This window comes from Lutra lutra, chromosome 3 (genome assembly GCF_902655055.1).
Source record: "Lutra lutra chromosome 3, mLutLut1.2, whole genome shotgun sequence".
Classification (NCBI taxonomy): domain Eukaryota; kingdom Metazoa; phylum Chordata; class Mammalia; order Carnivora; family Mustelidae; genus Lutra; species Lutra lutra.
The window spans coordinates 138,238,999-138,262,589 of record NC_062280.1 but is presented as its reverse complement, the minus strand read 5'-3'; the positions used below and the strand labels follow the sequence as shown (position 1 = coordinate 138,262,589).

The window sequence follows — 23,591 nt, the reverse complement described above, 5'->3', positions numbered from 1 at the left end:
TGAAGGCTGACGCTTAATGACTGAGCCACCCAGGTGCCCTGAGATCAGGTGTTGAGCCTGTGAGCGTGTGTCCCTTATCTACACATGCAATGACCCCACCTTTGCCAGCTTTTAGTCCTGGCCCATTCGATCATCCTGGGGAGGCTTGGAAGGATGGAAGGGATATACTATTTCATTTTCTGCCTTATTTTTTATTGTGGCAAAATATACATACCCCAAAATGCATCATCTTAATCATTTTAAGTGCACATTTCCATGTTTTTAAGTACATTCACATTATACCATTATCGCAATCCATTTCCAGAACTTTTTCATCTTATAAAGCTTATAAAGAGTTAAACACTAACTCTCCCCCCGCCACCCAGCCCCCGGCAACCATCACTCCATTTTCTGTCTCTGTGACCTTGGAACGAGGTACCTGGAATAGGTGCCTCGTAGTAGTAGCAGAATCATACAGTGTTCGTCCTTTTATTACTGATTAAGTGCACTTAGCATAATGTCTTCAACCCTCATCCATGTTGTAGTGTGTCTCAGATTTTTTAAAAGATTTTATTTATTTATTTGAGAGAGAGTGAGTGAGAGAGCAGGAGTGGGGGTGGGTTGGGGGGCCGGGGAGAGGAGGCAGAAGCAGACTCCCCACTGAGCAGAGAACCCAACTTGCAGCTTGATCCAGGGACTCCAGGATCATGACCTGAGCTGAAGGCAGACGCTTAACTGACTGAGCCACCCAGGCGCCCCAGAATTTTCTTTCTTCTTAAGGTTGAATAACATTCTATAGTAAATACAGCACATTTTGCTTATCCTGTCATCTGTTGGGGGACACTTGCCTTGCTTCCATCTCTTAGCTATTATGAATAATGCTGGTGAACACCAGTGTACCGATATCTTTTCAAGATCCTACTTTCAGTTCTTTTGGAGGTATAACAACGAGTGGAATTGCTGGATCCCATGGCAATTCTATTTTTAAATTTTTGAGGAAATTTCATACAGCTTTCCGTTACAGCAGCCCCATTTTACATCCCCACCAAGGTTGCATGAGGGTTCCAATTTCTCCCCATCCTGACTGACACTTATCTTCTGGTTTCTGTCATTGCTATGGTTTTAGAGCGGCCATCCAAACAGGTGTGAGATGGCATCTCATTGTGTTGTGTTACTACTTTTTGTTCCGTATCTTAAAATGCTTCTGATGATTTCTGTGATATCTGATGCTGCCTCCATCTTGTATTCCTCTCCTGGTATAGCTTCATTGTCCACATACCCTCACACACACACAATATTGGAATTACAGTCTGCTCCTCAGGTGTGAGGTTTTCTGGGCGTGAGTAATTTAGAACCGACTCAGGTGAGTCACCTGGCCTTAATCCAAAAGGTTGGGCAACTGATTTCATCAGGCATTTTGGTTGAGTTGGGTTCGTTTCACTAGACACACAAGGTGGGAAATCACAACTGTTTCCCCCAACTGAGCTCTCAGTTGTCCATTTGGCAAAATAATAAGTCGAATTTCTGGGCTTTCCATTTTGATTCACGAGGAAAGCCTGCCAGTAACAGAGAATGTGCCTATTTAAATGAGTCTTATGAATATGGGCATTTTTTTTAAGATTTTATTTATTCGACAGACAGCACAAGTAGGCAGAGAGGCAGGCAGAGAGAGAGGGAAGCAGGCTCCCCGCTGAGCAGAGAGCCCGATGTGAGGCTCAATCCTAGGACCCTGGGATCATGACCTGAGCCAAAGGCAGAGGCTTTAACCCACTGAGCCACCCAGGCACCCCAATATGGGGCATTTTTGAAGGCAGATCCCTTTGCATCAATAATGGAAAGTTCATGGCAGAGCAGGTGGAAAAAAGCAGATTGCAGAATAATATGACTAATTGGATATAACTTATGGTTACATAGATATAGACATGTTCCAAAAGGATACTAAAAAAATGAGCGCTAGTCCCTTTTTGGGGGACTGGGACTGGGCATCGAGGTAGGGTGTGGAATCTTTCACATTTTACTTCATACCCTCTGACTCTACCTGAAGGTTTAGCCATGAGCATGCATCACTTTTATAATAATAATATAATAATTGTAATAAAAAATTTAAATAATATTTATAATTTTATATAAAAAGTTGTATAACAGTCATTTTGGAAAAATAAAAGGGCTTTATCCTATTGATTTGGCTCCTCTCTCCAGCCGCGGAGGGTTAGCCCTGTCCTAGGTCGGGTTCCCTGGAGGGGAAGCCTGAGCTGGAGCTTCAGGGAAAGCTAAGGACTGAGGGATTGGTCGCGGGAGAGACTAGAATTCGAGTGAGGGAAGAAGGACCAGAAAAAGGAAGAAGTTGGGAAAGGATGTGTCTTCTCGTGAAGTCTGGCCTGATCCTACAGAAAGCTCCAGGCCATCAGTGACTCTGCAGAGCTTGACCTGCCCTGAAGTAAGGGGGTTGATATTTTACTCCCTCTTCCCCAACTCGGTCCTCAGCTATGAGTAACTGTGGAGGTTGGGGGGCTGGCAGGGGAGTCATTCTGGTGCAAGCTGGCTCCACTAATGGGCCTCCAGGAAAGGCTGCGGGCATGAGCCATCAGCCACAACACCAGAGTAGGCTGGGGTGGGCCTGCCGGGCGGGCACAGGACATCCCAATGGGATCTGGGCTCCACCCACTTCTCCCAGGTCACTGGGGACTGAACTGACACTGGCTTCTTTAGAAACAGACTCGTAAATTATAGATCGATTTGGGAAATGCCTTTTTTCTTCTGGCTATGGAGAAATACAAGCTACAGACATTTTAAAGCAGAAATACTCGAATGAAGAAATAAAGAGTAAAAGAATTGGTTTGAGGGAGCCTGGGTGGCTCAGTTGGTTAAGCCACTGCCTTCGGCTCACATCATGATCCCGGAGTCCCACATCGGGCTCCCAGCTCCGCAGGGAGTCTGCTTCTCCCTCTAACCTTCTCCCCTCTCATGCGCTCTCTCTCTCTCTCTCTCTTTCTCAAATAAATAAATAAAATCTTTAAAAAAAATTGGCTTTGGGGCGCCTGGGTGGCTCAGTGGGTTAAGCCGCTGCCTTCGGCTCAGGTCATGATCTCAGGGTCCTGGGATCGAGTCCCGCATCGGGCTCTCTGCTCGGCAGGGAGCCTGCTTCCCTCTCTCTCTCTCTGCCTGCCTCTCTGTCTACTTGTGATCTCTCTCTGTCAAATCAATAAATAAAATCTTAAAAAAAAAAATTGGCTTGGAAGAACCCCATCAGACTGCAAGATTTTTGCACTGGTGGGGAAAATCCCCAGAAGGCTGCAGGAGCTTGGAGCTACTGACCAGGGGCAGAGCTGTTCGAGAAGTGAGTGTTCTAACCTAGGTATCGATGGCATGGAGGGCCTTTTTTTTTTTGGACTTCAGGGACAATGTATATCTCCTCACAGACTGTATCTCCCTTCTGCTTAAGTGGCTAAGAAAGTTGAAATCCAGATTTGAATCCAGAATTAAGTAATCCAGGGAATATAGGCCAATGAAGGCAGAGACTGATCTTGGAGGCTGTGTTGGAAAGCCCCAGATTTCCTGAGCTGCCTTGACATCTTTGAGCCTCACTGAGGCTTAGACGACTAACCACGAGGTCCCTGCTCTGACCGGAGATGCCTCCACTCAACAGGAAAGGCTCCCATCTGCTAGTTCCCCTGTGCAACAGGCTGCACCCGGCCATGGTTCAAACAAGCCAATCACATCTGCCCACCAGAACCAGAGGTCCCCACCCCCCAGCCTCTCATTACCACAGAGCATGGCCCCTGCATGCGCTGGGTGGTTGCTCTGTTCCTGTGAGCCACCTCCATGGGGCCCTGTCCCGCATGCTGTGTCTTCCTCCCCCATGCTGTGAACACATGTGACTAACTCACATCTGTCCAGGGTCAGTGGTGGTGTGTTCAGCCATCTCCTACTATTTAGGAGAAATAAATGAGGTAAACCAATGAGGTGAACAGAAGGCAGTCAGAACAGAGAGATATTTTGAGTCGCGAGACTTTAGGGCCCTTATTAAAACCCGCCCCATTTGCAAACCCTGAACCCCACCCCCCACCATGCTATGCAGAACGTACGAGCTGCCTTCTCTTTGCCTCTGAAACTGTACTTCCACACAATGCAGTAAGAAAGTTGTAAACTTTAAAGGCTAATGGATCTAACCAAGAACGTGTTCTAGAGAAAACACGAGAAGATGTATTTGAGAAACAACCCCCTCCCATTTCACTTCTGCAAGTGACAGCAAAAGGCTGCCTCCAACGAAAGCCAAGAGAAGTTGGCTGCCATGATACCAGGCCAACCTGCAAAGTGAACTATTGAAATTCGATCTTTATAAGAGAGAGATTTGCTTTCTTCTTAGCTCCATGCCCATAAAAAGAGAAATCACCACTAGAATCAATAAGGATTTTCTATTAATTCATTTTTCTAGAATCCACTAGGAACTCGTTTGCTCACCTAAGGACAAGGAGCTTTATGGAGCACGAACTTGCCTCGAACAGGTCCCTGATGGTTGTCGGCTTCTGTGTACAATCTGTACCCATGGAAATCCCACTGGAAGAGAGAACAAGAGAAGCGTCCCCGGGGCCAGGAGGACTGTCTCCCCTAGGTATTCAGGGAAAGCGCGGAGGAATAGGTGTTCCAAGTTTATTTCATCAACAATGAAAAATGCCCACAAGGAAATGAAGCACAAGATTCGTTTATACAAAAATGAAAGTTATTGACCGCTTTGCCTGTTCTCATGCTAAACCAGCTGGAGATAACATGAAATACTGCTCCATACCGCCCACATGGTCATGGCCAAGATGAAACCATTCTGGGTCAGCCTGTGACCCCTGTGTGGCCCGAGCACACATGTGTGGCTCTTTGACCCACAGAATCAGAATCTCTGTGGACTTCATTTCTGCATTTTAAATAAACCCTTGGGCAGTTCTGATGGTTCACTGAGGTTTGTGAACCTTGGGTGTGGTTGACCCTAGTGAAATGGTTCCCTTTCTACTGCTTTCAACTGCTGTCTCTTTAGATGCACGTGTTTTTACCATGGTTTTCACCATGATGCCCTATGTGATAAATACAATGAAATGATTTCAATGTGTAGTTTCTATTTGTTGCAGTCTTTTCTCAGAATAATCGATTATCCTTTCTAGTCTATGGATCTGGTCTTTGACTTTTCGTAACATCTGGAAAGTTCAGTTATCATGTTAATTTCCCCCAGAATACCATTCCTGCAAAGGAGGGATGGCTGACTTCTTTGGGTCACTCTTGGCTGGGTGCTTTCATTCTGCAGGTACATGCCATCTCCTGAACATCCATGTGGATTGTCTGCACTCCAGGACTCTGGGTTATGACTCTGAACGTCCCATGCTCATCTTCTATCAAAAAGCCTAGATGAAGGAAATGATCCTAACAGGGAATCACATAAAGGACATGCAGCTGATCACTTCCTAGACAATCCTAGAGGATCTGAAGATCCTCTCTGGATTAACCCAGACCTTCAGAGAACCTTAGTCGTGGACCATTTGCCTTGGCCCAGAACTTCTTTTTTGAAATGTGTCTTGTCATAACCACCTCACCATCCATTGAAAGAGATCCTAATAAATCATAATTCATAGACTGCAGGTAGACTATAGCATGCTGAAGATGTCACCCACTGAATCCCTCCCTGTTCCCTCAGTGAATGGATGCACAGGGATATGGTCTTTCAGACTTAACCCATATTTCTCCAGAGGGGACATATTTTTTGACTGCGTGGGAACTATGCAGTTCATAGCTGATTATCATTATTTCCCTTACCTCAAAGCCAAAAATTTAATCCAGGTTTTAGTGATTATTGAGGGCCTATGACCACTACTCTCCTTTGCAAAGGTGAGTGGGGTACATAGGAGAATGATCGCCCTTCTTCACCACTCCCTCTGGAGTGAGAATCTAGTGTGTCAGTGTAGGGAGCAAAAGAGGTTGAGAACCCCTGCTTTCTAAACATCTTAGGTTTTCCTACAGCTTTATTTTTTTAACTATATATTTTCCTTTAATTTTATTGTCTCAAATACAGCATTAAAAACCCCTCCAAGTTTATTGTGAAATAAGATATAAATAGAGAAAGGAATGAAGACAGGAAATAAATCCTTCTACCAAGCCATTTCTGCAAAGGGGATATTTTGCCACTTTCACAAGCATATTTGGTAAGTCATCACGTATACCAAGATGGAGATTTCTGCAACACTCCGGGGATAGTCATGCCGATCAGAGACCAGGTGTCTCCAACATCTGAGGTCTGGTTACTGGTGCACACAAAGCACCAGCCAATATCTGCAGGCTGCTAAAACAGCCAGTTTTATGATATTTTAAAGAATTTTTTCCATAAGCTCTTCCCACCCTTTGCCCAGGTCCCAGAGCACAGTCTTAGAAACGTGTGTAGGGGAGGGATGTGGGGAGCATGGGCTCAGGTCCTCAGTGACCACAGATGAAGAGGAGTCAGTGATATGCTCCCTTGGACATCCTCCCCTTGTCATAGTCTCTCTATGGCCAGACTCCTCCTGTAAGTCACTTACGAGGGTACAGTAAAGTGTTTCAGCACCATTATGGGGTGAGAACAGTGTTGAGCCGTGAGCAGGAGGAACTCCATTTGCTTGGTTCCCAGAATGCTGGGGTTACCCCCAGTAGGACTGTAGGGTGGAGTTGCCCATCGTGGCAGGGCTGGTGCCTCCCCATCCCTGCACCTGAGGGGCGTGGCTCCACAGTCCCAGCACACTTTCCTGCTGAGTCTCCATAGAGCCTCAGAGTCATTCCCAGTACAATGTACAGCTGTGATGAGGGCTAGCAGGAGAGAACAAGACTGTTTGCCATCCTTGGGTACAGGTACCTGAGCGGGTCATGTGGTCCCTGTGCACCAAGGGAGCCTGCCTCTGCAGAGGGCTGCCAGGCCATTCTCCTTAGATAACAGTCTGGCTTTGCCCTAACCATATAGGCTTGGCTTATTTTTAAGGTGGGATCCTGGACACTCTTTTTAGGGCTTGCTCAGGAGTTAGTGTCAGAGATGTGAAGTGACATGCTGGTTGATGTATGGCCTGTACTGAGCTTACAAATAGGTTCTGTTGGCTTTCAGTTGTGTTCGTTTGTGTCCAGAGAGTAGCCAAGTGACTGGGAGTGAGTGGCGAGTCATCACCTAGGGAAAGCAGGGAGGAAGGGGCTGCCCATGGAACACCTTGCCTGTTCCCAGATGGAGAGAGTGACATGGGGCACAATGAGAATGACTTCGGGCATCACAGAGGATGGCGGGAACTTCAAGTGGTACTCCCTCTGATCTTCCATGGCTTGGATGAAAAATGAAAACCCAGTAGTCCCAGAGGGGCAAAATAAGGGCTCTCTGCCCTTCGCCCAGCAGAGGGCGCATCCAGCCCCTTCTTCCTACAGAGGAAGAACCCAGACAGAGAGTGAGGGCAGATGACAGATGCTCGAACTCATTGTGAACTCCCTACAGGACTCACGGGTCCTTTTCTCTTAAAGCATGGAGAGGAGTGAGCCTTTTGATGAGCCATCTGAGAGAAGTGAGCCCACACTGACGGCCACTGAGGGGCTGAGTATAAAGCATTCCCCCTCAAAAGCAAGCAAATAGTTTAGCATCACGTAAACAGACAGAGACTGTGCATATGGCTGAGAGAGAAGCACAACTTTGAAGGTTTCCCCACCTACCCCCCAGCCCCAGGTGGGCACTGGCTCTAGGAACACACACGACCGAGTCTTCATCTAAAACTCTAAAGTCTCGGTGCTCCCCTCTGACACACTGACATGGCACCCCAGCTCCTAGGAGTGTCACTCATAACAATGGCAGCAAGAGGGGATGTCAGTGTTTGCTCTTTGGTTTCATCCTGAACTTCTGAGACAGATGGATTTGCCAAAGGCTTCCCAATCCTAACCAGACCTTAAGTAGATTTGCTTCTGTAGAGTATTTAAACTCAGGGACCAAAAAAAACCCCACCTACATTAACACTCTGCATGCAGCCTGGCCGAAACCTATACAAGACAGGTTTATGCCATCAGCAACTCACAGAGATGTACCCTGACAACCAGCTCAAGAAGCGAACTTGGGCCAAGCAAAAGAATTTGCAGTGGCACCACCCAAGGCACAAAGTGAGGGCATGCTGCTCTCTGTGATGCCAGGCTGACTCCCCACACCAGAGCCCCAGGGGGCACTGACTTCCTTAACCTTGGCAGCTGTCCTTGGGATCCCCTTACCTGTCAGATCAAATCTGTCTGATTTAGGGTTGGGAAAGAGAGCTCCTTAACTTTCCCAAGAGACTCCTGGAGTTATTAAACAACAGCACCTTTCTTGGGGCCCCTGGGTGGCTCAGTTGGTTAAGCATCTGCCTTTGGCTCAAGTCGTGATCTCGGGGTCCTGGGATAAAGCCCCGCATTGGGCTCCCTACTCAGGGGGAGGTCTGCTTCTCCCTCCCCCTGCTCATGTATGCGGTCTCTCTGTCTCTTTCTCTCTCTCTCCCTCTGAAATAAATAAATAAATAAATAAATACTTTAAAAAAAGAGAGAGAGAACTTTTCTCCTTTTCATAACAAAGCTAGTGCTGTGAGACCAAGATAGGTCTTGTTTGAGAGACCGACTTCTAGAACTTGGGGTTGCCTGTGGCCGAATGACAACACAGCACCAGCAACAGTAACAACAAACCGTGCTCTCGTGACAGTCTTGGGAATGGCATGTGATTCAAAGGTGTCCCATTGTTTGCCTTACCTTACCTCATCCCCTCAAATAAAAAAATTTCTCTGCGAACTCATGGGTACCAAAGTCCCACTCTGAAAAAAGCCACTGTGCTGTCCCCAGGCCCAGGGAGGCAAGAGTTTCCTTAGTCTTCAAGAATATGGGTGCATCCTGGCAGTTTCTTGAATACCTGTGGGGAAGGACTTCCTACCTTTCTGGCATGGCCTTCCCTTGCCACTGTGCATATCTGTGTGAGTGTGTCTGCCTATGTATCTGTATATGCACGCGTGTGTGTGCACGTGCATGTGTGAATGTGTGTGCGTGTGCATGTGTGCCTGTGGGTGTTGGAGGGGCTGGTTCTCAGTCGTCACGACAACACATCTTCACCTGGACCGCACATAGGCACACCTGTCGCATAGGGCGAGTCGGACCAGCCCAGTATGGCTGAGCATGAGGACCCCTACCGCAAAGAGGTGCAGGGTTTTGTCACAATGATCCTGAGGCTGCTGGAAAGGGGAAATAAAATCAGGCATGTAAACGGAAAAGACCCAGTCGTTTTCCAGAAGGGACCAGATGAAGAGGAGGAGGCTGAGGATGAGGTGGGTGTAATATTCCCACACCTTTGGCCTCCAGGGATAGTCATCATCGTCGTCATGGTGGGTCACCATGGCTTTGGACAGAAGGCGCCGCATCCTGCTGGAGTCTTGCAGCAGGAGAGACACCTGCGTGCCGGTAGGGAGCGAGGGTCAGAGGGCAGAGTGGCCAAGTCAGGCAGGAGAGGGGAGAGAAAGAGAGAGGGGAGAAACAGAAAGAGAGAGATTTATTATGAGAAGGGCACATGCTGGAGTTGGAAATGCCGCCAAGGAGTGAAATTTAATGGTGAAGAATTAGAGTGGGCAAGAGTGAAGACCTCCGTCCTGAGTCGGCACCCCTGGTGGCATCTGCCTTTGAGATGCGGGAGCGGCTCTGGACAAGGGATTTGCTGATTGAAATTCATCTCCACAGCCAGTTTCGCTGTTGCTCTGGTTTGCCTCATCGACTTTGAGGTCATCCTTGGCCTTCCTGGCTCCAGCGACCTGCCCCTCCTCCTCCCATGGCCACAGACATGCCTGTGGTCGTCAGCTGGAAGTGCCCTCGTCCCCACCCCTAGTAAATCTCTGTTATTTAAGCCACCGGGTCATGGCAGCCGGAGCGGAGTCTTGCAGATGCTAAGCGCTTTCAGGCATGTTGTCTTATTTAAAATGACCCTATGGAATGCACATTACTTTCCCACTTCAGAAACAAAGGAGTAAAGGACCAGGAAGTCTTCTGAAGAGCCAGAGTAGATCACCAGGTCTGCCTTCAGCCAAAGCTGACATCCTCTCCCCTAAGCCCTTCTGTGCCTCTGCCTCTACCAGTAGCTTCCCTCTTTGGTGACTCTCAAATGTGGCCCAAGCCTTGACCTCATCTGCATATAGGCTGATGGCACCCAAGTCTGCAGCACCTTTCTAGAACATTCCCCCAGAGTTCAGAAGCATGTAAAGCTCCATTGAGTATTCCTCAGGCCCTGGGCTCAGTACGCTGACAACAGAACTTGTTACCTTCCATATCCCCTCATGTGGTGACATTGCCCAAGCTAGAAACCCGGGATGCTCCCTGTTCCTCACCTCGCCAAGCCGTAGATACCATGCTGGTTGTACCTCCTTTTGTTCCTTCTGCACTAGAACAAAGGGCAGGGTCCAGCTGTATTTGGTTCACCTTCCCTCTTGCTCATGACTTTCCTCAGTCACAACACATGGCTCATGCCTCCAGGGTGTCCTTTGCTCTGCCCTGGGGTCCCACTGTCTTCTCATTCCCAGCTCACTGTGTCTGCCCAATCACTGCTCCGGGCACTGACGACCGGAAGCCGGGTGGAGAGACCTTCCCTTCTCCTGTCCTAGGACGTTTCCGCCACACATGACTTTGTAATATGGATGCCTGGTCCTGATGCTGGACCCTCTGCCCGGTGAGGAGCCCCCAGCAGACTTTCCTGCTTCCTCCAGGCCACTTGGCAGACCTGGTGAGTTCCAGATGCCATGGGACCACGCCTCGACCCATACCTCCATGCCTCCAAATCCAAAGGTCAATTTTAGTCCTTATTTCCCTGGAGCCCCAGTCCAACAACAAGAGGCTCGTAAACAGATAATTACTTGTGGTGGATGCTTCCACCACTCACCATCTCCAGGGATCTGCAATCCCAAGTGGGACCCTGCAGCATGAGGGCATCCCTCCTGTCCTTAGGAATCCATCCAGTCAAGAGCACAGACCCTTGTCCTTTGAGCGCTAGCCTTGCTAATTCCTCATAGAGAGACAAAGGCCATCTTACCCTACTGGGTAGTTCCAGGCTCCCCTGACATCCCTTGGAAACGCTGCTCCCATTTTATTGCACAAAGGACCACCCCTTCACCCAGCTCTGATGGCACTCACACTTTTCGGTTCCAGATGCTTCCTCTACAGATGCACCTACAGAAGACCACAGGTCAGCTTTGCTAAGGAATCCTGGCTCCCTGTCTTCCCTGTGTCTAGCAACTTGATCAATGATGTCTTCTGAAGACCTACGAAGCTCATCCATTATCTTCCAGAGTCCCAGGCTACCACCCCACCCCCCGCCCCCGCCACCTAAGGCCAACTTCACAGCATCCCTAACCCATGGAGAACTGAGCTTCAGAAAAAAATCCTCCAATTACTGACAGTGTGGCAGACTGGTGAGGAGGCAGCACAGAACCAAGAGATGGAGCCAAGAGGGTTCTAAACCAGGGCCACGGAGCAAGTGATCATATCAAGAGAGATGGAGGCCAGAGGAACCCAAGCTGTGCTTTTAGGTGGATGATGGTTTCAGATTTGGACGTGTCACATTTAAAATTCCAGATGCAAATGTCGGTGGAGGGGACCTGCAGGATGGCGGGATCAGAGCCTGGGGGTGAAGAGTGACAGATGAGACAGACACAGCTGGGGGCTCTGTGTGCAATGGTGACAGTGTCTCTGGCAATGGACCTTGTACGGAGGGAGGTCCCTGTACTGGAATGAGTGCTTAATGGGCACCTTCTCAATGAATGCGCCCAGAGACCTGAGGGGGTCTGCATTACTTAAATGGGTGCCTGGGGGCTCCACAGCTGGAGCCATCAGGCCAGAATATCAGCAGTGATTTTCTCTGGCTGGTGGAATTTGAAGGTGATTTTGATTTCCTTCTTTGTGCTTCTCCTATGCTCTTATTTTCTACATGAAGAGTTATTACTTATGAAAGGACAGCACAGCCCAAGTAAAGTTGCTGGTCGGCTGCTTGGCCTGTGTGAGCTCAGTTAATGCTCACCCCGAGGAGCTCCGTATTATCTTGTCTCTGCTTCATGAGTGGGGACACTAAGGACCGGAGAAGGTAAGTCATTTCAGCCAGGCCCACCGTGGGTAAAAAGGATGAGATGGGTGTCAGTCCACACTTGTGGCCACTGTCTACACCACATTCCCCAGATGTTTAAATCAGAGAATGTTGAGTGGGAGGGGCTCTTTGCTGTGAAGGTGCTCCTGTTTGGTCCCACTCTGCCCAGGTTTGCTACAAGTATGACTTAGAGCCCAGCTGGGAGGCAGAGTATTTCCATAAGAAAAGGACAGTGAAGCTCAGAGAGGTCCAGAGAGCCACCTGCACAGAGATGGCCCATCCAAAGAGGACTTCCTGGAAGAGGGCGTAGGCTCTAGAACCCTGTGAGCAGGGAGAGGTGGGAGGGATCTCCTTGGAGGGCAAGTGGTGTGGCGAGGGTGAAGGGTGGTGGGTTTGGGAAAGAGGCAGAAAACGGCGTGATGGAGAAGAGCAGCTGAGGGGGACTCAAGGTCAGGCAGGAGTGGATGGCACACCAGCTCTGCCACCTACTCTGTGTAAAGTCAAGAGAAGCAGACTGTGAGCCTGTCTGCTCATCTGTAAGCTGGAGCTGATGGTAGTTATATCCAGGTTGTCGTTACTTGGCACCCATTCTCCTTCCCAGCTAGGCCCCATCCTGTGGGTGTCCCCCACCTACCACAGGTGTACAGGAGAGAAAATCCAAGCATCTGCCGTCCCTAGAGGCGCCTTCTCCATACTCTCGGCATGCCAGGGGCAGCAGGATGCCCAGGGTCCACGTATCTGTCTACCCCCAGGTCTGCTTTGTGGGCACTGTGACTCTAGAAGAAACTGTAAGTAGGTCCCACTGCCCAGGCTTTCTGGAGCTGTCTGGTTCCTTCCTCTTCCGCCCACCTTTTTGTTGTGAGCTCTTCCAGTACATGACCTCTTAGCTTAGCGACAGCTGGTTGATTTTTTGTTCCTTGTTCCTTGGGTTCAAAAATCCTTTCTGATACAAGCACCTGCCTCAGAGAGGTTTTCTAAGGACTAAGGTCACGTGGCACACCCTCACTTGGTGCTGGAAATTTGTACTGAGCAGTGGGCTACTGGGAGATGAAGTGGAGCGTTAGGTGGGTAGAGGGCCACTAAATCAGGGTTTTTGAACCTTTCTTTTTATCGTGGCCCTCAGTAACAAATACATTTTACATCACAACCTAGCAGCCGGGGGACTGGATGTCCTCGCTGGCTCAGAGAAGCCATGGTTTGTGCTATTTTCCTCAGAGGACTGTTATTAGAGTCCCCTTTTACTCACAGAAGTGTCCCAGTTCAGATGAGAAACTATGTGGCCAACATACCCACATGTGTCCCCATGTGTCACACTGAGCACTCTCAGAGTTTCTCTTCTGTTTTTGTTTGTTTGTTTGTTTTTGTTTTTTGGTTTTTTAATGGTCATGACCTACTGAATTCATTTTCTGATCTTTCCTGTGGGTTGTGACTCTGGGAACCATGTAGTCGCTGCCGCTCAACTTTCTCTTCAATCAAATGCAACACTTGGGCGCTATCTGAAGCATTTGGGAAAGGATGCTGGGCATCGCGATGCAGTGTCCCGAGAGGGTTACAGACAAAGCCCTGGCCTCACCCGCAAATTCTCTGTCTGAGAATTCTACAAGCCTGCTCGTTGTTGCTCTAATGGCTATGGATACACTGTGTATTACCTCACCATGATGAGCACAAAAATTTAATTTGGCTTCAAACAGGTTTAGATTGCCAGGGAAAAAAAAAATCAATGTTGTTTATTCGGGCCCTAGTTTGTTCATTAAAATAAATTACCTTTGAGTTCTGGACTGGATTTCATAAAGGCAAAGTTTGCCGTTGTTAAGGGGAACAGACCCCGTGGATGGGAACATCTCCACAGGAAAGTTTCAGTTCACAGCCTGATGATGAGAGAGTTCAGTGAGGGAGAGCTGAGCAGGCGTAATTACTACTGAAAACTCTGCCCTTGTTTGGAACATCTCTATGGCGCTCAATCCATCAGAGCTTTCCCCTAACACCACGGGGCCACAGGGGACAGGCGGCCCCACTGAGCAGAGAGCCTCTGGGTTTCCTTGCAGCTAAACAGAGTCCTAAACAGATCCCGTGGGAATGTTGTTACAGGGTGGGTGGGGGGAACACGTGCTCTTGCACGTTCCAGAACATTGCCCACAGACTGCTGTCGGGAGCTGGGGGGCACTTACTAGTGAAGTAATCAGACGCTCTGAGCACTTGGCTCAAATCAGACATGTTTCTCATGAATTGAGCCTGTGACTTCTGGCCACAAAGGAGAGCAGCAATCTTGAAGACATTCCTTTGATGGCCTATCAGTACCCTGACCAATGCCCCTGGCCAGCATCTCTTAAAGGCCCCAAGCTCCAGAAGGAAGCAGGCAAAGGAAACATTCAGTGGGTCCAAATGAAATTTTATACCTAGTTCTTGCTTGTGCTTCATTTTTGTGAAACCATGTTGAGAAAAAAACAGATGCTTGTGTGTTCTGGCTTTGGACACAGGAAGCTCTGAGGGGGGCGTGGATGGCTCGGAAGGGTCGCTGGTAAATGGAGACAGACTGGACATAGCTTAGCGTACCTTAGACCTGAGGTGCTTTGGGCAGGTGGGACACTACTGGGGGCCAGGGGTTCAGAAACCTAACCGCAGGCTATGCAGGCCCCTCCGTATTTTTTTCTTCCGTCCCTTTTCCTGTGAAAACAGATGTCAATACAACCCATGAGCAAACCGGCTCCCCACACGGACATAAGCTGAGGATGACAGAGAAGCACCCCGACCCTTGAACATCCGAGGTTAGCGTTTGATTGATGACTGCAGCTCACCGACCCCGTGCTAGTCAATTAAGAATGAGGAGGAGAACGGAAATACGAGCTGCTCAGAGTAAATACATCTGAACTAGCTGCGAACTCCACTGCCCTTCACAGGAAGCTTTGAAAAAGAAGCACAGAGAAAGGCCGAGATTACACTGGCTGGACTCAAAGGTAAAATTAATTGGCAGTCAATGACGCCTCCGCATCAGCTGCTGTGGGACCGAAGCCACAACACTGCGCACGGAACGCAGGGCAGGAGGAGGGAAGCTGTGGCAAAGAGGCCCGGCTGCTGGCGAAGGAATGCTCCTTACCTGGGAAAACCCATGTCTCTGAAGCGGACTCCAGGAACCCCCTTGCCCTGTTGCTTCCACAACCCTGGGCTTCCTGGGGCTTGGCAGGGGGGAGCGGAGTTGTTCTGGCTGCCCTGCCAGTAGCAAACAACTAAAGGATGCATACCTTTAGTTACATTTAGTTACATCTCTGCCAGAACTACAAAAAATAGATAAACATGCTTCACCTTTAAGGCTCCAATGATCCCACCCACCAGCAAATAGAGAGGAATGAGGGGCTGTATGGGGCAGTCTTCCAAAAACTTCATGCCTACAAGGGGGAGAGAACAAACGAGGATTAAGAGAAATGCATTCAAGAGCACAGTGGCCACTTGGGAAGAGCCAGGAGATTTCTGCAGAAGATGCTGTTCCTATAAACTGTGAGCCCATCGATCCCAAAGCACCCCGTCTCACGGGCCACCTGGTCTTCAGCATGCTCAGGGGACTGAGTGGCTGTCCACCAGACATCAGGCAGAGCAGGGGCCAGACATCACTTCTTCTGGCTATTAACTGGCTGAACCCTTTCTTAATGGTAATTTTAATCCCACTAGCAATGCTTCCCCTACTTTTCTCAGGCGTCTGTCTTCTAGGCCTATTATGAACTAATGACGGTACGATATATTATTTAAAATGTATGAAAGAAATGCCTATTGCCCTCTGTGACCAGTCTGGCTCAAATGACCAGGTTCCATCATACTTGGTGGCTGGGCAGAGACATTGATGGCTCCGTGAGTGTCCCTCCCATTTCCCAGCCTCCCTGGGTGGGTAGCCAGTGCTGTGTGACTAATTCTAACCAATGCGCTGTGGGACACTCTGGGGACAAAGCCTTTAAAACCTGACATGTGACCTTTGGTCTTCCTCCCCTGCTTTGACCCCCTGGAATCCATGGGTCGAGATAGCCCGTGCTCAAGACTGAAGTAGTCTGGAGTGTGAGGTCCTCACACTACCCTGGGGAGTCTATCGGAACCCGGGAGAGGCTCCTGACCCACAGTGGCATTTTCATGAGCAAGAGATAAAACTTTACAGCGCTGATCCACTGAGATTCTGGGGCTAATTTATTACCGCAGCGCGATGAAGTCCCCCTGACCGATTCATCTGTCACCGGAGCCCAAGAAAGGGGATGCTCACTGTAAAATCGAAGTCTTCTGTTATAATGACATTTCAAGTTTTAGCTCTGATTTGATTTTTACTTCCCACGAATGCCTTGGGACTTAGAGGAAATAAGCCGTTTCCCCACGGCTACACCATATTCCACTGAAATTAATAAAAATTCCTGGGTAGACAGAGACCCACAGATTCAGGGCCCCAGAGTAAAATCAAATATGCACGTTGCTCCAGTCATCCACCTGGAGATGCCTGCCTTCCTCGATAACTCTGATGTTCCCCCGAAGCCGTTACTAGATAGAAATACTTTCCAAGCCTCGATGCAACCTTTTCACACAAAGACCTTTAAATGCTGGATGCCAAAGTTGTTGGATATGAACTGCCTTTCAATTCAAAACCCAGCTGTGAGATGAACATTGAGTAACGGCTTCTATATCTGCTCATTCCTAATGAATAAAAACAGCTGCTGCTCACAGGAGGGTCAAACAGCGCACAGATGGCTTCGAACGATCTTAATAAATTTAATAAAGGCGTCTTTCCCTGCTGTTCTTCACGTATCGCTTAGTACCTACCTTACTTCTAGATTTGCTTTCTGTCTGATCAGCAGGATCACAATGACCCTCTTTAGGCTCTTTGGGGGGTGGGCATATTATGGGGTTTTAAAAATTATGTTTTTACGTGTCTTGTTATGACATAATAAATATAACACTATTTTGCCACTGTAACCATTTTTACGTGGACGATTCAGTGGCAGTAATTATGTTCAAATCTTGGGTATCTATCCCTACTCTCCAGTTCCAAAACTTTTTCAACGCCCCGAACAGAAACTCGTAATCACAGAGCGGTGATTCCCCAATACCCTCCTCCTGCAGTGAGTGTAGTGATTTTAGTATAATGTCTATGGGAACAGGCCTTGTAGGTTCTTGCTTCATTTAAGCAGCCTCGTTAGTGAATGAACTATTCCAGTTAAAGTCATTTCCCAGATAACTAAACCACAGGCTCCAAAGGCTGGTTTCCCCACCCCTCAATAAAAATCTTTTACTTGACAGATTTTGCACAGGACATTTTTTTAAAGGATACTCCTGACTTCCTAAGCAGGGTGGAGCAGAGCCACATAAAACATGTTTATTTTTGGGGACGCCTGGGTGGCTCAGTTGGGTAAGCAGCTGCCTTCGGCTCAGGTCATGATCCCAGCGTCCTGGGATCGAGTCCCACATCGGGCTCCTTGCTCATCAGGGAGCCTGCTTCTCCCTCTGCCTCTGCCTGCCATTCTGTCTGCCTGTGCTTGCTCTCTCTCCCTCTCTCTCTCTGACAAATAAATAAATAAAATCTTTAAAAAAAAAAAAACATGTTTATTTTTGAACTCCCTATGATAATGACAGCTTCAGGGCCTGCTGAAGTGGTTGGGTTGTCTGCCCTTCCACTAAACAGCCCCAGACTTCTCAGCTACTTTAGTTCTGTGCAAACGTTAAAGTCTTATTTTGTTCTATTATTTCCCATCTCACTGTCGGCTTTTGCCTATTACAAATCTAAGAGTACTATTTTGTATTAGTTTTTTTGTTTTTTATTTACTATTTAGCTCCTTTTTTTTTTTACTGAGTGAAATTCACATAAAATAAAATTAACCATTTTAAAGTGAAGTATTCAGTGGCACTGAGCGTATTCAGAAAGTTGTCTAATTGCCACCTCTATATAGTTTCAAAATATTTTAATCACCCCAAGGAGAAACCCCAAACTCATTAAGCAATTAGGGTTCTGAGGTCTTATTCAACAACTCCCATGCCCTTTGAACTTCTACTCCAACGTGCTATGAACTTGGAGACTAGAACACCAGGCTTGCTAGGTCTCTAATGAAATAGGACTAGCTCGGTTCTGTGTATAGAACCCAGGGGTCCCCATTAGCGACATTCCAGGGCCTGAGTTTAAATCCACTGACTGACGCATGACACTGGTTTTTAGCTACTCAGGAAGATTCCCATTCCCTTGACACTTCATACTTCTAGATTATTGAGGTTGTTTAATATATGTGACTTATGGATTCATGCATTCTGCAGAAGAAACGCTCTGTGCGTTTCCAAACACATTACTGTAGCATCTCTCATACTGCTCACGACAGGCTTCCGCACAGGAACACAGGAGCTGGGAAGGGACCTTGGGACACCTCCAGCCCATTGGCCCCCAGCCTGGTCCACAGGTACCACATCATCTAGGCACAGATTTTTAAAAGCAGCTATGTGTCCCCACCCTGGACATATTACATCAGTATCTCCCAGAGCAGGACCAGGAGTCAGTCTTTTAAAAACATTCAACCAGGTCCTTCTGCTATAACTAATATGCATTTGGAAATCCTCCTGGGTCCAGCCAGTGTGTCCAAGCATAAGTTTTATGTGTAAAGATACAGCGCCATGGTCCTGTGGCCAGATGCGGCTGCCCCATGGCGTCCAGCAGCCCAGTGGCCGGCTCCCCTGTGAAGGCCACAGAGAGCGGAAAGCAGGACAATGAAGCAGGCTGCAAGGAGAAGGAGCGGGTTAGAGTTAGAAACACCCAGACCCTTTCAATTCCTTTGCGATGCCGTCTACTGATGCCTCCAAGACGCCTGAACTTCTGGCAAGTTAGCAGATGGCAGGAGGTCACCGCACGACTGCACGGGAGGGAGGAAGGGGTGCAAGCCCAGACCTGCCTCTCTGAGAGAGCAGAATGTCTCCGATGAGCGCGCTGCCAGGTCTAAGACCCACGTTTCCTGCACCACCTCTCCCAACTCTGACAGCTTCTAGAAAAGGAGTTTATAAACTGCTGCTCTGCCCGTGCCAGGATGCCAGAAGCCACCGGAGTTTGCCCAGCTAGCCAGGATCGACCCTGTGCTTCCTGGGAGCCTCTCCCCACCGCAGATGGTTCTCCCCCTCCCCGCCCAAGATTCACTGACAACTTGATTTATCACTTACAGAATTTGCTTCACGATGTCTTCTTTCCCTTTCTGTTTCTTTGGCGCTAGCTCCCATAGAATATGATAGGAGATGGTCTCCTACAACTTCTTACTGACACACAGTGGAAGAGAGTTCTTAGCTGCCTGGGGTCTTTCTTCTTGCTCCTGCCATCATTTCGCCCCTCTGGGGTTGGGAGAGGGCAGAGCTGCGGGAGTTGCACGGGTCTGGGTCCAGTCCTGGCTCCAGTCACTCCTTAGCTGTGCGGCTTGGGGCAAATTAGATGACCTCCTGGGCCGCCATGTTCTTCTGTACAATGCATTCGCAGATGCACACCCCAGCTCACTATATGGCACTGTGATTAGGCAATTGTTTCCCCTTGTTGTTTCTCAGACTCCCCATCTGTTAAATGGCCGGCACATATAGGTTTTGTTTGTATAAATAAAATAAAAAAGAAATGAACTATAAATAAATATATTATAAATAAATAAATACAGCATTTTTTTCGTCATTACGAATTCAAATGCATTTCGGGGAGCTTGCTCCCCCCCCACCCGTCAGTTCTCACTGTTAAAGTTTCGATAACATCACACATTTTTGTATCCTGCTGGGTTCTGATGCCAGCCCTGACAGCATATCACGGTAGCTTCCTTAGACTTAACCCCTTCCTCTCTAGGTAATCACCCGGTTTTTGTTCACGTCTCCCCACCTGCCCACCTTCCCCGTCTCCTATGCAGTTTATGTGCTCTGGCACAAGCTGACACCACCCAGGGCTTTGGAGAAGGGCATGAGGTTTAGCTGTAAATTAGTCAACAGAGTAGGATTCATTGGATAGGTTATCATTTGGTGGATAAGCTTCTGACTCATCTTGGGCCAAGCATACTCAAGCAGAGAAAAAAGGAAAAAAGCTTTCTCACTCTTTGGATAGAACTTTCCAGAAGCAAGGCTTCTCTCCCTCCCCAGGCACTGGTGTGCAAGCACCGTGCTCTAGGGGCCATTGGCTGCCATCTTGCCACCGTGAGGGTGAGTCAGCCTGAGAACGACACATGGAAGGCAAAAAGGAGAGGCAAGAAGAAACTGGGTCCTCAGGGGCATTTGTCACCCACTGAATTACACACCCACGAAGCTAAATAATTTCTGTTGACATGAACCAATAAATCCTCTTTATTAATTAAGCCAGTTTGAGTTGGGTTTTCTATTACTTACACTGAACCCTCTCAGGTTAGTTTAATCTACAAGGCCCATTCCAGTTTCAGATCGTCAGAGATCTAGGATTTATTTGTGAATCCCAGGCATCTCTGGAGGAGAGAAGATCCACGACTGACAGACACACCACCAAACCGTGAGCTCTGCCCCTGCTTGTCAGAGCCTAGCCGGACGGACAGGGCAGGGTACCACCCTTCCCCTTCAACAGACCCCCTTAAGTTCCGCTTCAGGCCAGCCTTTACCTTCCTCCAGGAGACGTCGAGGAGGACAGGCACGCAGAGGCATCGGCCCCAGGGTTCACGCCTCCCTTCTCTGAATTAGCTAGAATTCTGATCATCAGAGCTGGTTTATCCCGGATGCCGGAGCCGGGCAATCACACCGGGCCCTGTGCTTGGGAGGCCCTGGCACTTGGTTTGATGCTCGCCGGCTGCTGTCTTGACTTGCTTAATGAATTTATCTCTGAGCCTGTATCGTGTCAGGGAAGACCGATGGGACAATGGAGCCTGTATGTGAGAAGATACAGGCAACGTCAGTGTCTGCCCCTCCTTGCCGCCGCGCTCTTCAATTCTGGAGTGCCCGCGGGCTGTGGGAGCTCAGCAGGACTCAAAATCAATACCAGGGAAGCATGTTACAAGGGAGCAGGTATGACAACAACCCCGAGGGACATCTCTGAACCAGAATTTGCCTCAAACGCAGACAGAAGGATGCGGCGTACTAAGAAACACCAACTGCCAAGAAGCCCCATCACCTCCTTTCTTCCCCGGGTGACCTCCCTTAGTGGCCAACCATTTACTGCCAACATGATGCCACACAAGGAAAGGGACGGTTGGGGCCATCCCTAGTTCCTTTGCCATTCAGGCTTCCCTCTCGCATCACAGACAATGTTGGTAGAAAGCACACATTCTCAAGAAGTGAAGTGAAAACAGTTGTGATCCTTTTGTGTAATGTTTCCACGGTTCTGGTAAAAACAAAATACGTACATGCACATAAGATCTAGAAACACAAATGTGTCATTTTGGCAATTCTATTTCTGAGTCAAATGCTCTTTGTGTTTAAAACTGTCATCATGGGGCACCTGGGTGGCTCAGTCAGTTAAGTGTCTGCCTTTGGCTCAGGTCCTGATCTCAGGGTCCTGGGATTGAGCCCCATATTGGGCTTCCTGCTTGGTGGGGAGTCTGCTTCTCCCTCTCTTTCTTTCACTCCCTCTGCTTGTGCTCACTCTCTCTCTGTGTCAAATAAATAAATAGAATCTTTAAGAAAATTTAAAAAAAAAAAACTGACATCATACAATATTAAGGTGAATGATAAAATTTATGCTAGTCATTTAAAATTGTGAATGAAACACTTTTATTTTTGCTTATTTGAAACAAAAATAATTAGGAAATAAAAAAATACAATGACAGGCCAAAAAAGGTCGCAGAAGAAAGGATAAAGCTTTATGTTACTGTACCTTGAAAAAGGCTTTTCCCCCCTGTTTTTTGAACAAGGTGTTCTGCATTTCTGTTTGCAACTGGGCCTTGCAAATTACACAGCAGGCCCTGTTGCCCATCGGGGATACAGTGCGGCTGGCAATGTGCCCCACCAAAGGGAGAATTTTAGGAAATCCAGCCACATCTGTTTTAATTTCCACTTTAAAGTAGAGGTCAGAGAAGAAATTACTTGCTGGGAAATGATAGGAAAGCAAGAAGCTGCTGCATCCCATCTCTGTTTCTAGCCTTGAGCTTGTCACCAGAATGATAAAGTGATTGGCATCCCGGAAAACCCTTCCCTGTGCCGCAGACTTGTGACAGATGGTGTCACCCAGCCACATGTGGAATCAAGTGTCGTGTTCGTAGACACAGACATGGAGCAAGCCCCCAAGGGAGGCCCCTGCCACACAAGCTTCCTGAGATCTCCGAGTGAGGCAGGGAGGGGAGCCTCAGGCCAGAGAGTTCCTAACGACCACTCAGAGGAGAGCATGACCGCAGGCAGCTGGAGCCAGACCCCTGGGGCCCACAGCCAGCCCTGGGAATCGCAGGGCCCTTGACCCCTGAGGTTTCAGTGTCCTCATTTAAAGTACAGGCATAATTCTAGGACTTTCCTAATAGAGATGTTAAAATGATCGAGTGTCATCACCCACGTAAGGCATGAAACACAAGGTCTGCCCCATGATAAACATGGCTCAGTGTTAACCACTGTCATTATCATCGCTATTACCATTACTCAGGACATGTGACTTCCCTTTGACTCCAGACCCCACCTAGGGACCAAACACAGAACCGGAAGAACAGCGGTGACTGAGTCCCTGTGTTTCCCAGGGACTTTGAATGTGTTGAGCAGGGACAGTCCCAAACCTGAGCTCCTTGTCTGGAACTGTCATCAGACCACACCCGACTCACGAAAGGCCCCTCTCTGCAGCCCCCCCACCCCGCCCCAGTCTGGGCCTGAGGCTCAAACCTGCTCCCTCCAGCTCTGAGATATCAGTCTTGGGTTCCCTGGCCATGGTAGCCACAAAATCAGCTTCTCTTCAAACAGAACTTGGGAATCAGGGACTAAAAGCAACCGCCCAGGGATGGTGAAGTAGGCCGTGTGCATGCCTTCTTGTTCGTGAGAGGGGCCGGAGGGCTTTCTGCCAGGCCTTCCTTAGAGCCTGGTGGCTCGGGTCAGCGCGAGGTGCTGGGGCCGCGGGTTTCATCGGGATGGAAGTCTTCAGCAGTTAACAACACTGGGGCTTCTTGATCACCTCGTCCTAAAAAGGACCCATGCATCCCGAGTCAGGGATCAGCAACATGTGCCTCCCCTGAGCCCGCCCCGCCTCCTCCCCCCACCCCACCCCGCCGCCTCCCGGGGGAGCTGGTTCCGAAGTCCAGGGTCATCCGAGCTCTCTGAAACAGAGGCTGAGCTGCCTCAGGGCCTTGCTCAGGCCGGGACGGTGGCTTGACAGCAATGACCACCGCTGACAAATGCTGCTGTGCTTCTGAGCTTACCGAGCGCGGATTCCAAAGCGGCTCAGAGCACTGCCTTCTGGTTTCTGGTAAGACGAGCCTCTATCGAGTCCGTTTGAAGGAGCTCGGCGAAAGAGCTAAATCAACTGAGTCCCAAAGGAGAAAATAATCCAGAGTTAGAGCCATGTGGGAGGATATTCGAATCAGAGGGTTGGAGCCAAACTATTCTTATGCCAAGAGCACAG

At 48.7% G+C, this 23,591-nt stretch overlaps 1 protein-coding gene across 1 annotated transcript; it reads right to left on the bottom strand.

Annotated features, from left to right (window-relative positions):
• Nucleotides 1-9,071: 9,071 nt before the first annotated feature.
• TMEM272 (transmembrane protein 272) lies at nt 9,072-20,707 on the bottom strand. The gene is made up of 3 exons (XM_047722060.1): nt 20,665-20,707; nt 15,380-15,522; nt 9,072-9,410 (listed from the first exon to the last, which is right to left on the bottom strand). The coding sequence occupies exons 1-3, from the start codon at nt 20,705-20,707 to the stop codon at nt 9,072-9,074; spliced, it is 525 nt and encodes a 174-aa protein (XP_047578016.1).
• Nucleotides 20,708-23,591: the final 2,884 nt, after the last annotated feature.